This window comes from Bombina bombina, chromosome 5 (genome assembly GCF_027579735.1).
Source record: "Bombina bombina isolate aBomBom1 chromosome 5, aBomBom1.pri, whole genome shotgun sequence".
Taxonomy (NCBI): Eukaryota; Metazoa; Chordata; class Amphibia; order Anura; family Bombinatoridae; genus Bombina; species Bombina bombina.
In genome coordinates, this window is record NC_069503.1 from 555,081,037 (window position 1) to 555,103,354 (window position 22,318).

Below are 22,318 nucleotides of genomic sequence, written 5' to 3' on the forward strand. Positions count from 1 at the left end.
GAACACACCCATGAGACATTTTCACTGCTTATGTTCAGGTCACAAAACGTTTGCCAACTAACACACTTTGCTGCAATGGCTTCAGGTGGCTAAAGACGCACGCAGAAGTATCCTTCTCACTCATGCAGCTTCCTTCCTCTACCTGTTGCCAGATCGGGAGTGGGTAATGCAGCAGGCCGTTTCGCTGCTGAGGGGGCCACCCTGGAGCCCCCTCTGAGACTTCTCACAGCTTGATCTTGTCCTGTACTGCCCTGCCGGGCCACATGGGTGGTTTATGCTATAGTCTGGCATGATGATGTTTTGGTCTGATGCCTCAGAGTTTTCAGCATTCTACCTCTTGGAACTTGAACTGTTGTGTCCTGGAAGAAAGTAGATGCCTTTGGCATAATCTGTCCCAATTATGGCTATAAGATGATTTAACTCAGATACTCTTGCTACCCGCTTCTCTTACTTTGGGACAATCTGTGAAATGTCAGCTATTTGTTCGTAGGGCATTATAATATATTGATTATGAGAGTTATAATTCTTGAGTTTAATCTTTACTCTGTATTAGTTTATTTTACTATATAATATCGTTGGTACTCTTTAACCTACTAGAAAACAGGATGTGTTTTATTGTGATAATTTTTTTTTTTTTTGGTTGTTGAATCAATATTTTGAAGCTCCTAATCCCTTACATATAACGCTATATTTTCCTGTTATGCTAACCTACCATAAGTTCCCTGTTATATCTTTGGTTAGATGCTTACTAGCCTGCCTAGGTTTAAAATTTTATATTCAGGCTATCCTAGTCCTTTGATATAACCTATTTCCCTACTTATACCTGCCGGATACTTAGTAGCACAATACTGCCTATATAATCTCATTCTAGCTATTTGGTCCGGCGACATATCCCCATATCTCCCATTTACTTTAATAAGTTACATGACCCATACGTCGGGTATAGACTAGATCTTGGAGATAGGGGCTTGACACTTGTTAAACATTGTTGCTCTATAAGACAAATTCCTTGTCTATGTTCCTCACTGTTATGCCTACTCATTATGTGTTTATCAATAAGCCTGAAAGTTTTTAGTTTGAATCTTACACTACATGATTCTTGCATTTTTCCTTTGATACTGGACTAAGTCTCAAAAAATGTTTTATCTGTTAGAACTTATAATTAAATGTGGCAGTATCTGACATTTATATATGTAATCTCACTTATACTCTGACAACGACAGCCATATGTATTGTGGTCTATGATATTACCTGGCATTGTTCTTAGGATTGACATTGCTACTCTAACTTATTTAATATAAGTTCTAGAAATGTATGACAATATTATTATCACAGTGATATTGGATGCAACATTTGATGGGAATGAGTCAAAATGTTTATGGTCTTATACTGTAATGGGTATGCTGGAGGGTAAAACTGTAATGTTTAGATCTGCCAGCATTATGGACAACTACTAACATAATCTAGTCTTAGTTGGGCGAGTACATCTAACTCCAATGTATTGTTCTTGTTTAGGTAGTGTTTGTTTAATTATAAGTTTAATGTAAAAACTGTATACGCTTGGAGAATGAGGTCGATGTGTGATGTCCGATATTGTCATTCAAGAAGAGATGTTTAATTCCTGGGAATCAGTTAAGACTATTTTTCTATATATATTTCATTGTGGTTATCCTCTGGGGTTACCCTGCACTTTCTCCCTATGATGCACGAGCGGACTGTCAGCGGCCGAGACAGTTTGCTATAGCTTTAATAGGTCTTAACATGTATATAGTTGTCATACCCGACAAACCCTGATATAGTAGATATGTAGCTTCAGACACAGCACCACCTCATTACTAGAACACATCATTTATTATTGCTAGGCTCCTCTCCTCCCTTTCCCGCCGGTACTGGTTGCCTGCGGGTCATATCCCTACTCCCTTTCCCTTCATCGCCCATAGGTGGCATTTCCCCTGGAGAGGAGCTCATCTAGAAGCCCCCTATATCTCATCTTATACCATGTATACTACCATTTGTTATATATCTCGTAGTGCACACATCCTAATACCCCTTTCTGAGAGTAACTGATCCAGAATATAATCGTACTCTTTTTATACACAAAGGCCCAGGGACTTTTATCAGGTTTCCACTTAAGTATTTTTCAAGAGAGCAGACATCATGATAATAACCTGGGAAACTCGTTAGCTCCAATATAACTTAGGGCTCCGCCCCCCGCCCTTACCTTTAGCTACTGTTCACCCTTACTGTAAGTGAACAAATAAGCGGTGTTTATCCGCAATTGTTAATACGTAGTCATACTGTAAGTGAACGAATAAGCGGTGTTTATCCGCAATTGTTAATACACAATTATAAGTTTTTCTTATATCCCTTTTTTATTTACATAGAATCCAAATACATCTTTATATTGCATTCAGTCTACCATACTATAGGATATACAAGTAGTTTTGGATATTTAAACTGTGAATGGTTCTTGTGTTGTAACATAGGAAACAAAACAAAAAAGAGGTAATGCCAGAATGTGATTATTTCTTGTTATGATAGAGATTTATGGTTTGACAAAACTTCAGAGGTGACGTGTTTCAATTATATGTATAATGTTTATTGAATGCTACCCTTGTATATCTGGTATTCCTCAATAAAAAACTTTGATTAAAAAATAAATAAATAAATAAATAAATAAACTTTTGATTGAAGACTAATTAGGTAAAAAAACTCCTATCTCCTCTCGCGACCTCCTTCTTTGTTGAGACTTGCAAGAGAATGACTGGATATGACATGTGAGGGGAGGAGCTATATAGCAGCTCTGCTTGGGTGATCCTCTTGCAACTTCCTGTTGGGAAGGAGAATATATCCCATAAGTAATGGATGACCCGTGGACTGAACACACTTAACAAGAGAAACAAGATAAGGCGAGATAGTTCAGAAACTCTTCGAGCTGAAGAGATAGCAACTAGAAACAGAACTTTCCAAGATAGAAGCTGAATATCTATGGAATGCATGAGTTCAAACGGAACCCCCTGAAGAACTTTAAGAACTAAATTTAGACTCCATGGCGGAGCAACAGGTTTAAACACAGGCTTGATTCTAACTAAAGCCTGACAGAAAGCCAGAATGTCTGGGACATCAGCCAGACGTTTGTGCAATAGAATAGACAAAGCAGATATCTGTCCTTTTAAGGAACTAGCTGACAATCCTTTCTCCAATCCATCTTGGAGAAAGGACAAAATCCTAGGAATCCTGATCTTACTCCATGAGTAACCCTTGGATTTGCACCAAAAAAGATATTTACGCCATATCTCATGATAGATTTTCCTGGTGACAGGCTTTCGAGCCTGAATCAAGGTATCTATGACTGACTCAAGCGTTCAATCTCCAAGTAGTCAGTTGCAGAGAAATTAGATTTGGATGTTTGAACGGACCTTGAATCAAAAGGTCCTGCCTCAGTGGCAGAGACCATGGTGGCAGAGATGACATGTCCACCAGATCTGCATACCAAGTCCTGCGTGGCCACGCAGGTGCTATCAAAGTCACCGAAGCTCTCTCCTGTTTGATTCTGGCAATCAGACGCGGAAGGAGAGGGAATGGTGGAAACACATAAGCCAGTTGAACGACCAGGGTACTGCTAGAGCATCTATCAGTACTACCTGAGGATCCCTTGACCTGGAACCGTAACAAGGAAGTTTGGCGTTCTGACGAGACGCCATCAGATCCAATTCTGGTGTGCCCCATAGTTTAACCAGTTGAGCAAACACCTCCGGATGGAGTTCGCACTCCCCCGGATGAAAAATCCGCCTCCCAGTTCTCTACCCCTGGGATATATCGGATTATTCTGGAAACTTCTATCATCACTAAGGAACTCCTTGTTCCCCCCTGATGATTGATATAAGCCACAGTTGTGATGTTGTACGAATGAAATCTGATGAATCTGGCCGAAGCCAGCTGAGGCCACGCCTGAAGAGCATTGAATATCGCTCTTAATTCCAGAATATTTATCGGTAGGAGGGCCTCCTCATGAGTCCACAAACCCTGTGCTTTCAGGGAATTCCAGACTACACCCCAGCCAAGTAGGCTGGCGTCCGTCGTCACTATAACCCACGCTGGCCTGCGGAAACACATTCCCTGGGACAGGTGATCCTGTGACAACCACCAAAGAAGAGAATTTCTGGTCTCCTGATCCAGATTTATCTGAGGAGATAAATCTGCATAATCCCCATTCCACTGTCTGAGAATGCATAGTTGCAGTGGTCTGGAATGTGTAGATACGCATCCTTTAAATCCACGGTGGTCATATATTGACCCTCCTGGATCATTGGTAAAATAGTCTGAATGGTCTCCATCTTGAAGGATGGGACTGTGAGGAATTGGTTTAGGATCTTGAGATCTAGGATTGGTCTGAAAGTTCCCTCTTTTTTGGGAACCACAAACAGATTGGAGTAGAACCCCTGCCCCTGTTCTGTTTTTGGAACTGGGCAGATCACTCCCATGGTAAATAGATCTTCTACACAGCATAAGAACGCCTCACTTTTTGTCTGGTTTACGGACAATTGATAAAGATGGAATCTCCCCCTTGGAGGAGAATCTTTGAAATCTAGAAGATACCCCTGGGTTACAATTTCTACAGCCCAGGAGTCCTCAACGTCTCTTGCCCAAGCCTGAGCAAAGAGAGAAAGTCTGCCCCCTACTAGTTCCGCTCCCGGATCCGGATCGGGGGCTACCCCTTCATGCTGTCTTGGTGGCAGCAGCAGGCTTCTTGGCCTGTTTACCTTTGTTCCAAGCCTGGTTAGGTCTCCAGACTGGCTTGGATTGAGCAAAGTTCCCCTCTTGCCTTGCAGCAGGGGAAGAGGAAGCGGGACCACCTTTGAAGTTTCGAAAGGAACGAAAATTATTTTGTTTGGTCCTCATCTTATTTGACTTATCCTGAGGGAGGGCATGACCCTTCCCTCCAGTGATATCTTAAATGATCTCTTTCAGTTCAGGCCCGAATAGGGTCTTACCCTTGAAAGGGATGGTCAAAAGCTTAGATTTTGATGACACATCAGCCGACCAGGACTTAAACCATAACGCTCAACGCGCTAAAATGGCAAAACCTGAATTATTTGCCGCTAATTTAGCCAGATGAAAAGCGGCGTCTGTAATGAAAGAATTAGCTAGTTTAAGAGCCCTAATTCTATCCAGAATATCATCTAATGGGGTCTCCACCTGAAGAGCCTCTTCCAGAGCCTCGAACCAAAAGGCAGCTGCAGTGGTTACAGGAACAATGCACGCTATAGGCTGGAGAAGAAAACCCTGTTGAACAAAAATTTTCTTCAGGAGACCCTCTAATTTTTTATCCATAAGATCTTTGAAATCACAACTGTCCTCAATAGGTATAGTTGTACGCTTAGCCAGAGTAGAAATACTCGTCTGCCACGAGTCCCGCATGGTGTCGGATATGGGAAACATCTTCTTAAAAATAGGAGGGGGAGCAAACGGAATACCTGGTCTATCCCACTCCTTAGTAACAATGTCCGAAATCCTCTTAGGGACCGGAAAAAACAGAATTTATGTTTACCTGATAAATTACTTTCTCCAACGGTGTGTCCGGTCCACGGCGTCATCCTTACTTGTGGGATATTCTCCTCCCCAACAGGAAATGGCAAAGAGCCCAGCAAAGCTGGTCACATGATCCCTCCTAGGCTCTGCCTTCCCCAGTCATTCGACCGACGTAAAGGAGGAATATTTGCATAGGAGAAATCATATGATACCGTGGTGACTGTAGTTAAAGAAAATAAATTATCAGACCTGATTAAAAAACCAGGGCGGGCCGTGGACCGGACACACCGTTGGAGAAAGTAATTTATCAGGTAAACATAAATTCTGTTTTCTCCAACATAGGTGTGTCCGGTCCACGGCGTCATCCTTACTTGTGGGAACCAATACCAAAGCTTTAGGACACGGATGAAGGGAGGGAGCAAATCAGGTCACCTAGATGGAAGGCACCACGGCTTGCAAAACCTTTCTCCCAAAAATAGCCTCAGAAGAAGCAAAAGTTAAACACCAAAAAACTCTAAGCCATCTCCGTGGAGATGTTGCCTGTACAACGGCAAAGAGAATGACTGGGGAAGGCGGAGCCTAGGAGGGATCATGTGACCAGCTTTGCTGGGCTCTTTGCCATTTCCTGTTGGGGAGGAGAATATCCCACAAGTAAGGATGACGCCGTGGACCGGACACACCTATGTTGGAGAAACAGGAACCTCTAAATATTTGTCCATTTTACACAATTTCTCTGGAACTACAATAGGGTCACAATCATCCGCTAAAACCTCTCTGAGCAATAAGCGGAGGTGTTCTAGCTTAAATTTAAATGCCGTCATATCTGAATCTGTCTGAGGGAACATCTTTCCTGAATCAGAAATCTCTCCCTCAGACAGCAAATCCCTCATCCCTATCTCTGAACATTGTGAGGGTACATCGGATACGGCTACTAAAGCGTCAGAAGGCTCAGCATTTGTTCTTAACCCAGAGCTACTGCGCTTCCCTTGCAACCCAGGCAGTTTAGATAAAACCTCTGTGAGGGTAGAATTCATAACTGTGGCCATATCTTGCAAGGTGAAAGAATTAGACGCACTAGAGGTACTTGGCGTCGCTTGTGCGGGCGTTACTGGTTGTGACACTTGGGGAGAACTAGATGGCATAACCTGATTTCCTTCTGTCTGAGAATCATCCAGTGCCAAACTCTTATAAGTCAAAAACATAATTTATGCTTACCTGATAAATTTATTTCTCTTGTGGTGTATCCAGTCCTCGGATCATCCATTACTTGTGGGATATTTTCATTCCCAACAGGAAGTTGCAAGAGGACACCCACAGCAGAGCTGTCTATATAGCTCCTCCCCCAACTGCCATATCCAGTCATTCGACCGAAAACAAACAGAGAAAGGAGAAACCATAGGGTGCAGGGGTGACTGTAGTTTAAAATTAAAAAATACCTGCCTTAAAATGACAGGGCGGGCCGTGGACTGGATACACCACAAGAGAAATAAATTTATCAGGTAAGCATAAATTATGTTTTCTCTTGTAAGGTGTATCCAGTCCACGGATCATCCATTACTTGTGGGATACCAATACCAAAGCTAAAGTACACGGATGAAGGGAGGGACAAGGCTGGTACTTAAACGGAAGGTACCACTGCCTGTAAAACCTTTCTCCCAAAAATAGCCTCCGAAGAAGCAAAAGTATCAAATTTGTAGAATTTTGAAAAAGTATGAAGCGAAGACCAAGTCGCCGCCTTGCAAATCTGTTCAACAGAAGCCTCATTTTTAAAGGCCCATGTGGAAGCCACAGCTCTAGTAGAATGAGCTGTAATCCTTTCTGGAGGCTGCTGGCCAGCAGTCTCATAGGCTAAGCGGATTATGCTTCTTAGCCAAAAAGAAAGAGAGGTTGCCGAAGCCTTTTGACCTCTCCTCTGTCCAGAGTAGACAACAAACAAAGCAGATGTTTGACGAAAATCTTTAGTAGCTTGTTAGTAAAACTTTAAAGCACGAACCACGTCCAGATTGTGTAATAGACGTTCCTTCTTTGAAGAAGGATTAGGACACAAAGACAGAACAACAATCTCTTGATTGATATTCTTATTAGATACCACCTTAGGTAAAAACCCAGGTTTGGTACGCAGAACTACCTTATCTGCATGGAAGATCAGATAAGGAGAATCACATTGTAAGGCAGATAACTCGGAAACTCTACGAGCCGAGGAAAAAGCTACCAAAAAAAAGAACTTTCCAAGATAAAAATTTGATATCTATGGAATGAAGAGGTTCAAACGGAACCCCCTGAAGAACTTTAAGAACCAAATTTAAGCTCCAAGGTGGAGCAACCGGTTTAAACACAGGCTTGATTCTAACTAAAGCCTGACAAAATGCCTGAACGTCTGGGACATCCGCCAGACGCTTATGCAAAAGAATAGATAGCGCAGAAATCTGTCCCTTTAAGGAACTAGCTGACAATCCTTTCTCCAATCCTTCTTGGAGAAAAGATAATATCCTGGGAATCCTGACCTTACTCCATGAGTAGCCCTTGGATTCACACCAATAAAGATATTTATGCCATATCTTATGATAGATTTTCCTGGTGACAGGCTTTCGTGCCTGAATTAAGGTATCAATGACTGACTCGGAGAAACCACGCTTTGATAAAATCAAGCGTTCAATCTCCAGGCAGTCAGCCTCAGAGAAATTAGATTTGGATGGTTGAAGGTCCTGTCTCAGCGGCAGAGTCCATGGTGGAAAAGATGACATGTCCACCAGATCTGCATAACAAGTCCTGCGTGGCCACGCAGGCGCTATCAAGATCACCGATGCTCTCTCCTGCTTGATTTTGGCAATCAGACGAGGGAGCAGAGGAAACGGTGGAAACACATAAGCCAGGTTGAAGGACCAAGGCACTGCTAGAGCATCTATCAGCGTTGCCTTAGGGTCCCTGGACCTGGATCCGTAACAAGGAAGCTTGGCGTTCTGGCTAGACGCCATGAGATCCAGTTCTGATTTGCCCCAACGATGAACCAATTGTGCAAACACCTCCGGATGGAGTTCCCACTCCCCCGGATGAAAAGTCTGTCGACTTAGAAAATCCGCCTCCCAGTTCTCTACACCTGGGATATGGATAGCTGATAGGTGGAAAGAGTGAATCTCTGCCCAGCGAATTATCTTTGAGACTTCTAACATCGCTAGGGAACTCCTTGTTCCCCCTTGATGGATGATGTAAGCCACAGTTGTGATGTTGTCCGACTGAAATCTGATGAACCTTATTGTTGCTAGCTGAGGCCAAGCCTGAAGAGCATTGAATATCGCTCTTAGTTCCAGAATGTTTATTGGAAGGAGTGACTCCTCCTGAGTCCACGATCCCTGAGCCTTCAGGGAGTTCCAGACTGCACCCCAACCTAGAAGGCTGGCATCTGTCGTTACAATTGTCCAATCTGGCCTGCGAAAGGTCATTCCCTTGGACAGATGGACCCAAGATAGCCACCAGAGAAGAGAATCCCTGGTCTCTTGATCCAGATTTAGTAGAGGGGACAAATCTGTGTAATCCCCATTCCACTGACTGAGCATGCAGAGTTGCAGCGGTCTGAGATGTAGGCGTGCAAACGGCACTATGTCCATTGCCGCTACCATTAAGCCGATTACTTCCATGCACTGAGCCACCGAAGAGCGAGGAATGGAATAAAGAACACGGCAGAAATTTAGAAGTTTTGATAACCTGGACTCCGTCAGATAAATTTTCATTTCTACAGAATCTATCAGAGTCCCTAGGAAGGAAACTCTTGTGAGGGGGGATAGAGAACTCTTTTCCTAGTTCACCTTCCACCCATGCGACCTCAGAAATGCCAACACTATGTCCGTATGAGACTTGGCAATTTGGAAGTTTTACGCCTGAATCAGGATGTCGTCTAAATAAGGGGCCACTGCTATGCCCCGCGGCCTTAGGACCGCCAGAAGCGACCCCAGAACCTTTGTAAAGATTCTTGGGGCTGTAGCTAACCCAAAGGGAAGAGCTACAAACTGGTAATGCCTGTCTAGGAAGGCAAACCTGAGAAACCGATGATGATCTTTGTCTATCGGAATGTGAAGATAAGCATCCTTTAAATCCACCGTAGTCATGTATTGACCCTCCTGGATCATAGGTAGGATAGTATGAATAGTCTCCATCTTGAATGATGGAACTCTGAGGAATTTGTTTAAGATCTTTAGATCCAAAATTGGTCTGAAGGTTCCCTCTTTTTTGGGAACCACAAACAGATTTGAGTAAAATCCCTGTCCCTGTTCCTCCTTTGGAACTGGATGGATCACTCCCATAACTAGGAGGTCTTGTACACAGTGTAAGAATGCCTCTCTCTTTATCTGGTTTGCAGATAATTGTGAAAGGTGAAATCTCCCATTTGGGGGGAAGCCTTGAAGTCCAGAAGATATCCCTGGGATAAAATTTCCAAAGCCCAGGGATCCTGGACATCTCTTGCCCACGCCTGGGCGAAGAGCGAAAGTCTGCCCCCTACTAAATCCGTTACCGGATAGGGGGCCGTTCCTTCATGCTGTCTTAGAGGCAGCAGCAGTCTTTTTGGCCTGCTTACCCTTGTTCCAGGTCTGGTTAGGTCTCCAGACCGTCTTGGACTGAGCAAAAGTTCCCTCTTGTTTTGCATTAGAGGAAGTTGATGCCGCACTTGCCTTGAAGTTTCGAAAGGCACGAAAATTAGACTGTTTGGCCCTTGATTTGGACCTATCCTGAGGAAGGGCATGACCTTTTCCTCCAGTGATATCAGCAATAATCTCCTTCAAACCAGGCCCGAATAGGGTCTGCCCCTTGAAGGGAATGTTAAGCAGCTTAGACTTTGAAGTAACCTCAGCTGACCATTATTTAAGCCATAGCGCTCTGCGCGCCTGGATAGCAAAACCAGAATTCTTAGCCGTTAGTTTAGTTAAATGAACAATGGCATCAGAAACAAAAGAATTGGCTAGCTTAAGTGCTCTAAGCTTGTCAAGTATGTCATCCAATGGAGTCGCTACCTGTAAAGCCTCTTCCAGAGACTCAAACCAGAACGCCGCAGCACAACTGTCCTCGAAAGGGATAGTAGTACGCTTTGCTAGAGTAGAAACTGCTCCCTCCACCTTAGGAACTGTCTGCCATAAGTCCTGTGTGGTGGCGTCTATTGGAAACATGTTTCTAAAAATAGGAGGGGGAGAGAACGGCACACCTGGCCTATCCCATTCCTTAGTAATAATTTCTGTAAACCTTTTAGGTATTGGAAAAACATCAGTGCACACCGGCACTGCATAGTATTTATCCAGTCTACACAATTTCTCTGGCACTGCAATTGTATCACAGTCATTCAGAGCAGCTAAAACCTCCCTGAGTAACACGCGGAGGTGTTCAAGCTTAAATTTAAATGTAGAGATATCAGAATCAGGTTGCATAATCTTCCCTGAGTCAGAAACATCCCCCACAGAAAGAAGCTCTCCTTCTTCAGCTTCTGCATATTGTGAGGCAGTATCAGACATAGCTCTTAAAGCGTCAGTATGCTCTGTATTTCGTCTAACTCCAGAGCTATCTCGCTTTCCTCTAAATTCAGGTAGTCTGGCTAATACCGCTGACAGTGTATTATCCATAAACAGAAAAGGAGATAAAAGAAGGCGCCAACATAGTGCGATTACCAGTGAGATGGGACACGCAGTGCAAGTAAAATCAAATACTCACAGGATCACAGACACTTGAGAAGTGTCACAAAAGCATCCTGGACCCTCTGAGTCGTCCAGCTAACTCCCACTCCGCTGTGGTAATGAAACCGCTCGTCACTGCCAATCAAGGTAGCTACGCTGGTGGTCTCAGATCCGCTTTTAGTCTTGGCTGCAGTCAGTGTTGCAAAAGGGACTGGCTAAAAATCCACTCGATCCAGGATGTAGCAGTTCAAATCAGTATACTCCAAAGAGGAGTAAAACAGCCGGGCAAATTGATATTAGTTGAAAAATGGCAAATCATATATTACCAAAGGTAGAAAAGAAAGTTCGTGGCTACAATCTTAAAATATGTAAGACTTTAATGGCACAACGTTTCTCGGTCTGTACGTGACCGTTTCCTCAGGTGCATAAGTGTATAATACAACACATAAAAACCACGAACTTATAACAATCAGTACGGCGTCCTCAAATGCGCACCGCGCATGTGTGTAGGTGTGTATAGATGCTGGGAGTTACACTTGCAACAAACTAACCAATAAGGTGCTTGAACTGATACACACCCTAATGGTTACGTGAATAGTGCATTATTTACCACTGCGGTGCTGATAGTAAACCGCACCATTTAATTCAAAAACAATAATATAGTTATATTTAATATCATCGTTAGGCGCAATAGACTCGTAGTCACTAGAATTATGATATGTAGATAAAATTTTCCTATTGTTAAAAAGCAAATAACTACCAGATCGGGCACACCTACTAACATTGCATACATTTAATATGTTATGAACCTATATATAGCTGATAGCTACTAAAATACTAAATTAACATATATAAATATATAATGATACATATGTTAAAATATCCAATCATGGGTATATCTAGATCCTCACATCAAATATATATTTGTACATATTTCTAAAAATCACCATAAAATTACTATTAAAAGAGGATATAATGTCTAAGAAATAAATAGAAAAATATTAAAAACAAATTACTCCTCTAGGGAGGATGCAGATAGATCCAACAAACTAATATATATACACACACAGTCCTGTACCGAAGCATCTCTGTAGAGGACTCAATTTCTAGATATTAAATTCTGTGTATAGCTATTCCAGAGATGTATACATAACTAAATAGTGTGTGCTACATAACCGCTGCAATGTGTCAGTCGATATACTTAAACTGGTTTTAATGGGTTAATGGACAGATATGTTATAATAGCTCCACTCTCCATGTTTAATGTATCTCTTTACAAAGTATGTGTGGTAGAAAAAATGCCCCCATATTATATAGCAGGTGGTAAAAAAGAGATATATACAGGTTTATGGGGAATGAACAATAATCCTAGCTAAAACTAGCTTAGCAGATGAAATGGGATTGGGATACCAGTATATTTGAGTATCCCAATCCCATTTCATCTGCTAAGCTAGTTTTAGCTAGGATTATTGTTCATTCCCCATAAACCTGTATATATCTCTTTTTTACTACCTGCTATATAATATGGGGGCATTTTTTCTACCACACATACTTTGTAAAGAGATACATTAAACATGGAGAGTGGAGCTATTATAACATATCTGTCCATTAACCCATCAAAACCAGTTTAAGTATATCGACTGACACATTGCAGCGGTTATGTAGCACACACTATTTAGTTATGTATACATCTCTGGAATAGCCATACACAGAATTTAATATCTAGAAATTGAGTCCTCTACAGAGACGCTTCGGTACAGGACTGTGGGTGTATATATATTAGTTTGTTGGATCTATCTGCATCCTCCCTAGAGGAGTAATTTGTTTTTAATATTTTTCTATTTATTTCTTAGACATTATATCCTCTTTTAATAGTAATTTTATGGTGATTTTTAGAAATATGTACAAATATATATTTTTATGTGAGGATCTAGATATACCCATGATTGGATATTTTAACATATGTATCATTATACATTTATATATGTTAATTTAGTATTTTAATAGCTATCAGCTATATATAGGTTCATAACATATTAAATGTATGCAATGTTAGTAGGTGTGCCCGATCTGGTAGTTATTTGCTTTTTAACAATAGGAAAATTTTATCTACATATCATAATTCTAGTGACTACGAGTCTATTGCGCCTAACGATGATATTAAATATAACTATATTATTGTTTTTGAATTAAATGGTGCGGTTTACTATCAGCACCGCAGTGGTAAATAATGCACTATTCACGTAACCATTAGGGTGTGTATCAGTTCAAGCACCTTATTGGTTAGTTTGTTGCAAGTGTAACTCCCAGCATCTAGACACACCTACACACATGCGCGGTGCGCATTTGAGGACGCCGTACTGATTGTTATAAGTTCGTGGTTTTTATGTGTTGTATTATACACTTATGCACCTGAGGAAACGGTCACGTACAGACCGAGAAACGTTGTGCCATTAAAGTCTTACATATTTTAAGATTGTAGCCACGAACTTTCTTTTCTACCTTTGGTAATATATGATTTGCCATTTTTCAACTAATATCAATTTGCCCGGCTGTTTTACTCCTCTTTGGAGTATACTGATTTGAACTGCTACATCCTGGATCGAGTGGATTTTTAGCCAGTCCCTTTTGCAACACTGACTGCAGCCAAGACTAAAAGCGGATCTGAGACCACCAGCGTAGCTACCTTGATTGGCAGTGACGAGCGGTTTCATTACCACAGCGGAGTGGGAGTTAGCTGGACGACTCAGAGGGTCCAGGATGCTTTTGTGACACTTCTCAAGTGTCTGTGATCCTGTGAGTATTTGATTTTACTTGCACTGCGTGTCCCATCTCACTGGTAATCGCACTATGTTGGCGCCTTCTTTTATCTCCTTTTCTGTTTAGTATCTACCCCCCCTGGGCCACCAACAGGGATCGTTTGAAGAAGTGCTTGCCTCATGTGATTTGGAGAATAAACCCACTACATTTATAACCTCAAGAACTTTGCTTTTTGGGACGATATCACTATATCATTGTGTCTATTAGTGACCATTGTTTTGCATTTTAATGTTAGTACCCCTTTTATGCTAAGGAGTATATTGATATGACCATACTAATCCACTAGCATTTAATGTTATCTGAGTTTTTACATATGAATCACTTTAAATTAATTTGATTTTTGCAACCAACACTATTTAGATTGTCTTTTCACAAACACTTTACAATTCATTGTATTAGTGTCAGTAACTTCTTGACCGCTGGCGCACTAATTATATTTTTTATATATAGTGTATTATCCATGACTGCCGCCATGTCTTGTAAAATAAACGCTATGGGCGCCCTAGATGTACTTGGCGCCATTTGAGCGTGAGTCCCTTGAGCGGGAGTCAAAGGATCTGACACGTGGGGAGAGTTAGTCGGCATAACTTCCCCCTCGTCAGATTCCTCTGGTGATAAATTGTTTAAAGACAGAATATGATCTTTATTGCTTAAAGTGAAATCAGTACATTTGGTACACATTCTAAGAGGGGGTTCTACAATGGCTTTTAAACATAATGAACAAGGAGTTTCCTCTATGTCAGACATGTTTGTACAGACTAGCAATGAGACTAGCAAGCTTGGAAAACACTTTAAATCAAGTTAACAAGCAAATATAAGAAACGGTACTGTGCCTTTAAGAGAAACAAATTTTGTCAGAATTTGAAAAACAGTGAAAAAAGGCAGTAAATCAAACGAAATTTTTACAGTGTGTATAATAAGCTAACAGAGCATTTCACCCACTTGCAAATGGATGATTAACCCCTTAGTTCAAAAAACGGATCAAAAAAACGATATAGACGTTTTTTAACAGTCACACCAAACTGCCACAGCCTTGCTGTGGGCCTATCTTCGCCAACAAACGATTTTGGAAAGCCTAAGAGCCCTTTAGAGATGTCCTATAGCATTCAGGGGACTCCTAGAGGAAGCTGGATGTCTCAGTCTGTAAAAGTTACTGCACAAAAAAGCGCTAAATTAGGCCCCTCCCACTCATAGAAACACAGTGGAAAGCCTCAGGAAACTGTTTCTAGGCAAATTTAAGCCAGCCATGTGGAAAAAACTAGGCCCCAATAAAGTTTTATCAGCAAAGTATATATAAAAACGTTTAAACATGCAAGCAAACGTTTTATATTGTAAATATAAAAGAGTATACCTCAGAAAGTAAGCATGATACCAGTCGCTATTAAATCACTGTATTCAGGCTTACCTTACATAAATTTGGCATCAGCAGCATTTTCTAGCATTCACATCTTCTAGAAAAATCTTAACTGCACATACCTCATAGCAGGATAACCTGCACGCCATTCCCCCGCTTATGTTATCTCTCTCTTCAGTCATGTGTGAGAACAGCAATGGATCTTAGTTACAACCTGCTAAGATCATAGAAATCACAGGCAGATTCTTCTATTTTTCTGCCTGGAACAAAATAGTACAACTCCGGTACCATTTAAAAATAATAAACTTTTGATTGAAGCAAAATAACAGCTACATTTCACCACTTCTCTCTTACTACCTCCATGTTTGTTGAGAGTTGCAAGAGAATGACTGGATATGGCAGTTAGGGGAGGAGCTATATAGACAGCTCTGCTGTGGGTGCCCTCTTGCAACTTCCTGTTGGGAATGAGAATATCCCATAAGTAATGGATGACCGTGGACTGGATACACCTTACAAGAGAAAGACAGCCCACACATGTTACCAAGGGAAGCCCCTACCAAGCCCCTCACAGAACAAAAAAGACATAGTACAGTCGGTTCTGGGATAAGTTGCAGCGCCCCAGAGATCAAATGACTGCACTTACAGTCCTTACTGAGGAACAGCATGTAAATCTTACAGTATCACAAGGTCCACTCTTCCTCCTGAGGTCCTGTAAGGTATAAGGGTCTTAGTCAATATTCTATGACCGCACACAAAGAATCAGCACAGGTGTGGGAGGAGCAGCGAAACTAAAATCCACTAGTTCCCATAACCTGTCAGGCTATTTTCAGATGCATCTCTGTAGAAAAATAGTACCCTCTGCACCATTTAAAATAATAAACTCTTGATAGAAGAATTCAAACTAACACCTCATTTTACCTCCCTACTATCACTAACACAGGCAAAGAGAATGACTGGGTTGGGGGGGGAAGGGAGGAGCTATTTATGTAGCTCTGCTGTGGAGCTCTTTGCCTCCTCCTGCTGACCAGGAGGCGATATCCCATAAGTAAGGATGAAATCTGTGGACTCGTCATATCTTGTTATAGAAACACTTGCTATACTGTGTACAATGTTATTGTGTCTGCTTTCAGATGTTTAGTATTAGTCCATGTTTTAGCTTGATCCCCATAATCTGTTTAAAATATTTTTGGTTTCCATACCTTCCATAAATCAGAAATATAAAATTTAGCATTGTGGTGTACACCTTCTCTCCATGCCCGATATCGAGAGTACCAAACTAGCCACGGATTTAACTCATATCCAACAGCCTGGAAGCCTTTTTTTGCAGCAGCTATGACCTTAAAAGAGAATAAGTTACATTAAATTGCTGTTCAGCACATCAAAGAAAGAATTGCCAATATTATGCATAAATTAACAGTGAAAAATAATTTTATAGTCAATTTATTAAAAACAGCCATTGGTCTAAATTCACAGAGGTGCAGAAGATTCAAACGTAAGTCAGATAAATCTCTCCAGTTTCAATTTTATCTTACAGAGCATATTCACAAAAAACAACAAGGAATATCTGATTTTGTAATATATTGCTACCTAGATAGAATGCAGCCAGTATTTGATGAAGATAAAACACATTTGAACAACAAAAAATATTTGCATTTCAGTTTTCATTGACTGAGAATTAATATTTGTGTTACATATCACTATTTTTCTTTTTTCTTAAATACAATATTACACTAAACATATGAAATTATAACATTGAAGACATTTATGGGTAGAAACAATAGTTCTGCTATTTAAAATTCAAAAGTAGATATTCAATTATCCATAGAAGCAGCCTTGATGCAATTTTCTTTAGACAGACCCTGCATTCTTCCCCTCTGTGTGTTTGTTGACATTAATTAATTAAAGGGATTGTATGAGACATGATTCTGAGATTTCATGTCATGTTAAAGGACTTGCTGGAGACATGAACCTAGGCTGATGTTTAAGATCAGTGATGGTCAATTTCCAAACACAGGGTGGCCATAAATCAATATTTTAGAAGCTTTAAGTGACGCATATAAATTTATAGATATCAAACAAACAAATAATATAAAATTATGTAATTGTGTAGTATCTAGTTAAAGGGATATGAAAACAAAATGTATGCTTACCTGATAAATTTCTTTCTTTCAGGACATGGAGAGTCCACAACGTCATTCCATTACTAGTGGGATATCCAACTCCTGGCCAGCAGGAGGAGGCAAAGAGCACCCCAGCAAAGCTGTTAAGTGTAACTGCCTTACCCATAACCCCCAGTCATTTAGCCTAAAGAAATGAAAAAGGAAGAAACACAAGGGTGAAAAGGTGCCTGAGGTTTACTCAAACAAAAATGACAAATTATTATTAAAAAAAAAGAAGGCTGGGTCGTTGACTCTCCATGTCCGGAAAGAAAGAAATTTATCAGGTAAGCATGATTTTTTTTTTCTTTCCTATGACATGGAGAGTCAACAATGTCATTCCAATTACTAGTGGGAACCAATACCCAAGCTAGAGGACACGAAATTAACAAAGAGGGAGAAAAAGGCAGGAGGAACTAAACAGAAGGCACCATCATTTGTAGAACCTTTCTCCCAAAAGAAGCCTCAGCCGAGACAAAGGTATCAAATTTCTATAACTTGGAAAAAGTATGCAGAGAGGACCAAGTTGCCACCTTGCAAATCTGTTCCACAGAAGTTTCATTTTTGAAAGCCAAGGAAGAGGAGACTAGTGGAATGAGCTGTAACTCTCTCAGGAGGCCGCTGTCCAGCAGTCTCATACGCCAAACGAATCAAACTTCTCAACCAGAGAGACAGAGTAGTAAAAGTTGCCTTCTGACCCCTATGCTTTCCAGAAAAGACAACAAACAGGGAAGAAGATAGCCTTAAATCTTTAGTAGCTTGTAAATACAATTTTAGAGCCCGCACAACATCCAAGTTATGCAAGAAACGTTCCATTTGAGAAGAAGGATAAGGACAAAAGGAATTTCCTTATTAATGTTTTGATCCGAAACCACCTTAGGGAGAAAATCCAATTTGGTACGAAGGACTGCCTTATCAGCATGAAAAATAAGTTAGGAGAAAGCACACTGTAAAGCTGAAAGCTCAGATACTCTGCGAGTGGAAGAAATGGCAACAAGAGACAAAACTTTCCAGGATAACAGTTTTATATCAACAACATGCATTGGCTCAAACTGAGCCTGCTATAAAACTTTGAGAACTAAATTAAGGCTCCACAGTGGAGCAACAGGTTTAAACAGAGGTCTGATTCTAACCAGAGCCTATACAAAGGCTTGAACATCTGGTAGAACTGCTAGACATTTGTGGGAAAGGATAGACAACGCAGAAATCTGACCCTTTAGAGTACTGACCAATAAACCCTTATCCAGGGGAATCCTCACCCGGCTCCAAGAGAATCCCTTAGATTCACACCAATAAAGATATTTATGCCATATCTTATGTTAAATCTTGCGAATAACTGGTTTTCGAGCCTGAATCATAGTTTCTATGACCGCTTCAGAAAACCCACATTTGGATAGAACTAAGCGTTCAATCTCCAAGCAGTTAGCTTCAGAGAATCTAGGTTTGGATGGAGGAAAGGACCCTGAAGTAAAAGGTCTTTCCTCAGAGGTAACCTCCAAGGAGGTAGAGATGATATCCCCACCAGATCTGTGAACCAGATACTGCAAGGCCATGCAGGAGCTATTAGAATCACCGATGCTCTCTCCTGTTTGATACGAGCTATGACTCGTGGAAGCAGAGCAAACGGTGGAAACAGATAAGACAGAGAAAAACTCCAAGAAACCGCTAAAGCATCTATCAGAACGGACAGAGGATCTCTTGACCTTGAACCATACCTTGGAACCTTGGCGTTTTGTCAGGATACCATTAGATCCAACTCTGGAACCCTCCACTTGAGGGTTATTTAAGAGAACACTTCCGGATGGAGAGCCCACTCCTCGGGATGAAAGGTCTGTCAGCTCAGAAAATCCGCTTCCCAGTTGTCCACTCCTAGGATGTGGATGGCAGATAGGAGACAATCGCGGGCTTGCGCCCACTGTAGAATGCGAGTCACCTCCTTCATATTGCTAAGGAACTCTGAGTCCTTCCCTGGTAGTTGATGTAAGCCACTGAGGTGATGATGTCCCATTGGAATCTTATAAACCGGACCAACGACAGTTGAGGCCACGCTGATAGAGCATTGAAGATAGCTCTCAACTCCAAGATGTTTATGGCGAGAGAGGACTCTTCCCAAGATCACAGGCCCTGTGCCTTTAGAGGGCCTCAAACAGCTCCCCAGCCTGACAGGCTGGAACTCTCCATTATTCAGAAAGAGCATGCAATTTTAAGCAACTTTCTAATTTACTCCAATTATCAGTCTTTATTCCTTCTCTTGGTATCTTTATTTGAAAAAGCAGGAATGTAAGCTTAGGAGCTGGCCCATTTTTTTTTATAAACATTTTTTATTGAGGCTGGTAGACAATGTGACAACAAATAACCAGTTTACATGCAGAAATGAAAAAAAAAGTCAAGTGATCATTTCAGCTATCAAAAGATGACAATAACATAAATATATAATTTCCATATAATGTTCTATGTTGTCTGAACAACCAAATAAACAAAAAAAAATGAATAGTAGATAAGTAAACTGCATGTAAGTGTTTGATACCTCTTTTTCTATAAACCATATGCTAAGAATAAAGAATCATAGTATGTTGTTGGTGTAAGTATTTATATATCCTATGAGAGGGTCATATGTCATACAAAGGGCTCTATGAGTTAGATTAGCTAGTTATCTCTGAAAGGGAAAGAGGCCCAGAGTAGATGGTAAGATAAGATAGTAGATACACCTTCACGTATGAATAGGTAGCATTATGGTTTGGATAATGATTGAAAGGGACAGCGGGCAAGAGCCGCTTTAAGTAATTGTAGGAGGGGGGGATAGGAGGGGGAGCATGTCCGGAAAGTTAATAGTATTAGGGTATTATTATTATGCAGCTTAACAGAAGAGGGGTTACACTTGGCCTCATAATAGGGGAAATATGTGGACTAATAGATATTTAGTAGACTCGCCTTATTTAAATCTAGGGTACTAAGTAAAGTAAAGATCCCAGGATTATTTATGGTGTGAGATGCATAACAAGGGTATGCGTTCAGGCTATTGGGGTGTAGAAAAGGGGACCTATATATTAATTGGGATGCCCTATGATGGGATCTGGGTTATATGCAAAAGTAAAGAGTAAGCTAATTTGCAATCTGAGCTATTGGGTAGGGAAAGGTGCTGTTCGCTGTACTGTGTTATCTATGACTAGCTGGATGAAGAAGGATAGTTTGTAAACTACTTAGGTACAATGTGATTAATAAGGGAGATATAGCTAAGCTCTTGTCGTCGGAGCTGTAATATGATGTCTGTAAAGTCCAAAAAAACAGGGGGAAATATTATTAGGGTGGATGATGCCTATATGTAAGAGGGAGCATGAGAAACCTAGGAAAATACTAAGTTCAGGCTAAAATGCCAGCTAAACATATCCACAGCTACGCTCCTAATAACTATAACATATCGTTTGACACGAGCAAGGTACTTTTCTAACTAATCTGAGAACAGCCACTGTATGCAAATCAGTAAGGTGCGACTAAGCCCCTAATAGCTTTGGCGTAGTAGTTTACCTCAGAAAGGTGCTCTTCCTGCCAGTATAAGAATGGCAACAATATGGCAATATGACAATTAGCAAGATAAGTCTAAATCCCTAAGAACTTTAGTGTAATATTTGCAACCAGCGAGTTACTCTTCCGCTCAATAGGAAACCAGCAACAGTATAAAAATCAATAAGGTTTTACGATACCCCCAATAACTTTAGCATATTGATTATCACCAGTGAGATACTTTTCCAATTGATATAAAAACTATAATAGCATGCAAATCAATAAGGTAAGGCATAAACTCCTAAGAACTTAAATCTAACATTTACCCCCAACAAGGTACTCTTCTAATTAATATAAAAACAGAAACAGTGTGCATATGGGGGGAACTTATTAGGGCACTAGCATTATCCCACATGCAATCTTCTTCTGTATTGGATCTTTAGTATAAGTGTCCTTGTGCTGCTAGCCGACTCCTCTTCTGGGGCAGATTGGAGGCTTGTACTGATAGGAATCGGCCTCATGATGAGACATAGTGAGCTGGGAGACCCTAAGCCCATTGAGCTGTTGATAGACTGCGCAAGCAGTAGATGAAAGCCAAATGTCAATGTCCGATACTTGTGTTGGTCTCCAGTACAGACCAGGCGATATATGCTGTCGAGTAGGCTTAAGAAGGGAAGGCGTGCCTTGTTTCCCACTAAACCGTCTGCTGCCGATATCACCTAGCCTAAGTTATTGAGGGGTCCCGACAGAGCCGTTCGTTGTAGTTACAGGCTGAGGCCTGCTTTTCCCTGTCACCATCAGAAGAGTGCCTTTTAGTGTTCAACAATCTGCTCTCCCCCCTTCCCCTAAGGCCGGCCGCATCCTCCGGATCAGGAAACGGAGAGCCCACAGGAGAGTTTTTCAGATGTATCATGTCATAAGTAGGTGTCTTTTTCTTAGGCTGTGCATGTCGTTCAACAAACTCCTTTGTCTCTGCCATGTTTGGAGTAAGTATATCCTCATGCTCAGAGCGTAACACAGTGTGTAGACTATGAAATTGACGCAACATTTTTGTTTCAAGGGCTGTTAAGAGGGCTAATACCACATTGTCAAAGTCCTCCATGGTTGTGGAAAGTATCGTGTCTGGAGATGGTAGTATGATCTCTGCGTGCCTAATCGCCTGGACGGGTGTTAGAAAGAAGCCTTCATGCGGTGCATGGAGAGGACTAGCCGTCTGTCTCAAGGGCTCCCACGGGTATAAAAACAGAATTTATGCTTACCTGATAAATTACTTTCTCTTACGGTGTATCCAGTCCACGGAT

At 41.1% G+C, this 22,318-nt stretch overlaps 1 protein-coding gene across 1 annotated transcript in view; it reads right to left on the reverse strand.

Moving 5' to 3' along the window:
- Nucleotides 1–22,318, reverse strand: part of LOC128661551 (ATP synthase subunit C lysine N-methyltransferase-like) — a 268,286-nt gene that overhangs the window by 23,570 nt on the left and 222,398 nt on the right. The window contains exon 3 of the mRNA XM_053715794.1: nucleotides 16,560–16,697. Within this exon, the coding sequence (XP_053571769.1) occupies nucleotides 16,560–16,697 (138 nt within the window). The remainder of the gene's footprint in view (nucleotides 1–16,559; nucleotides 16,698–22,318) is intronic.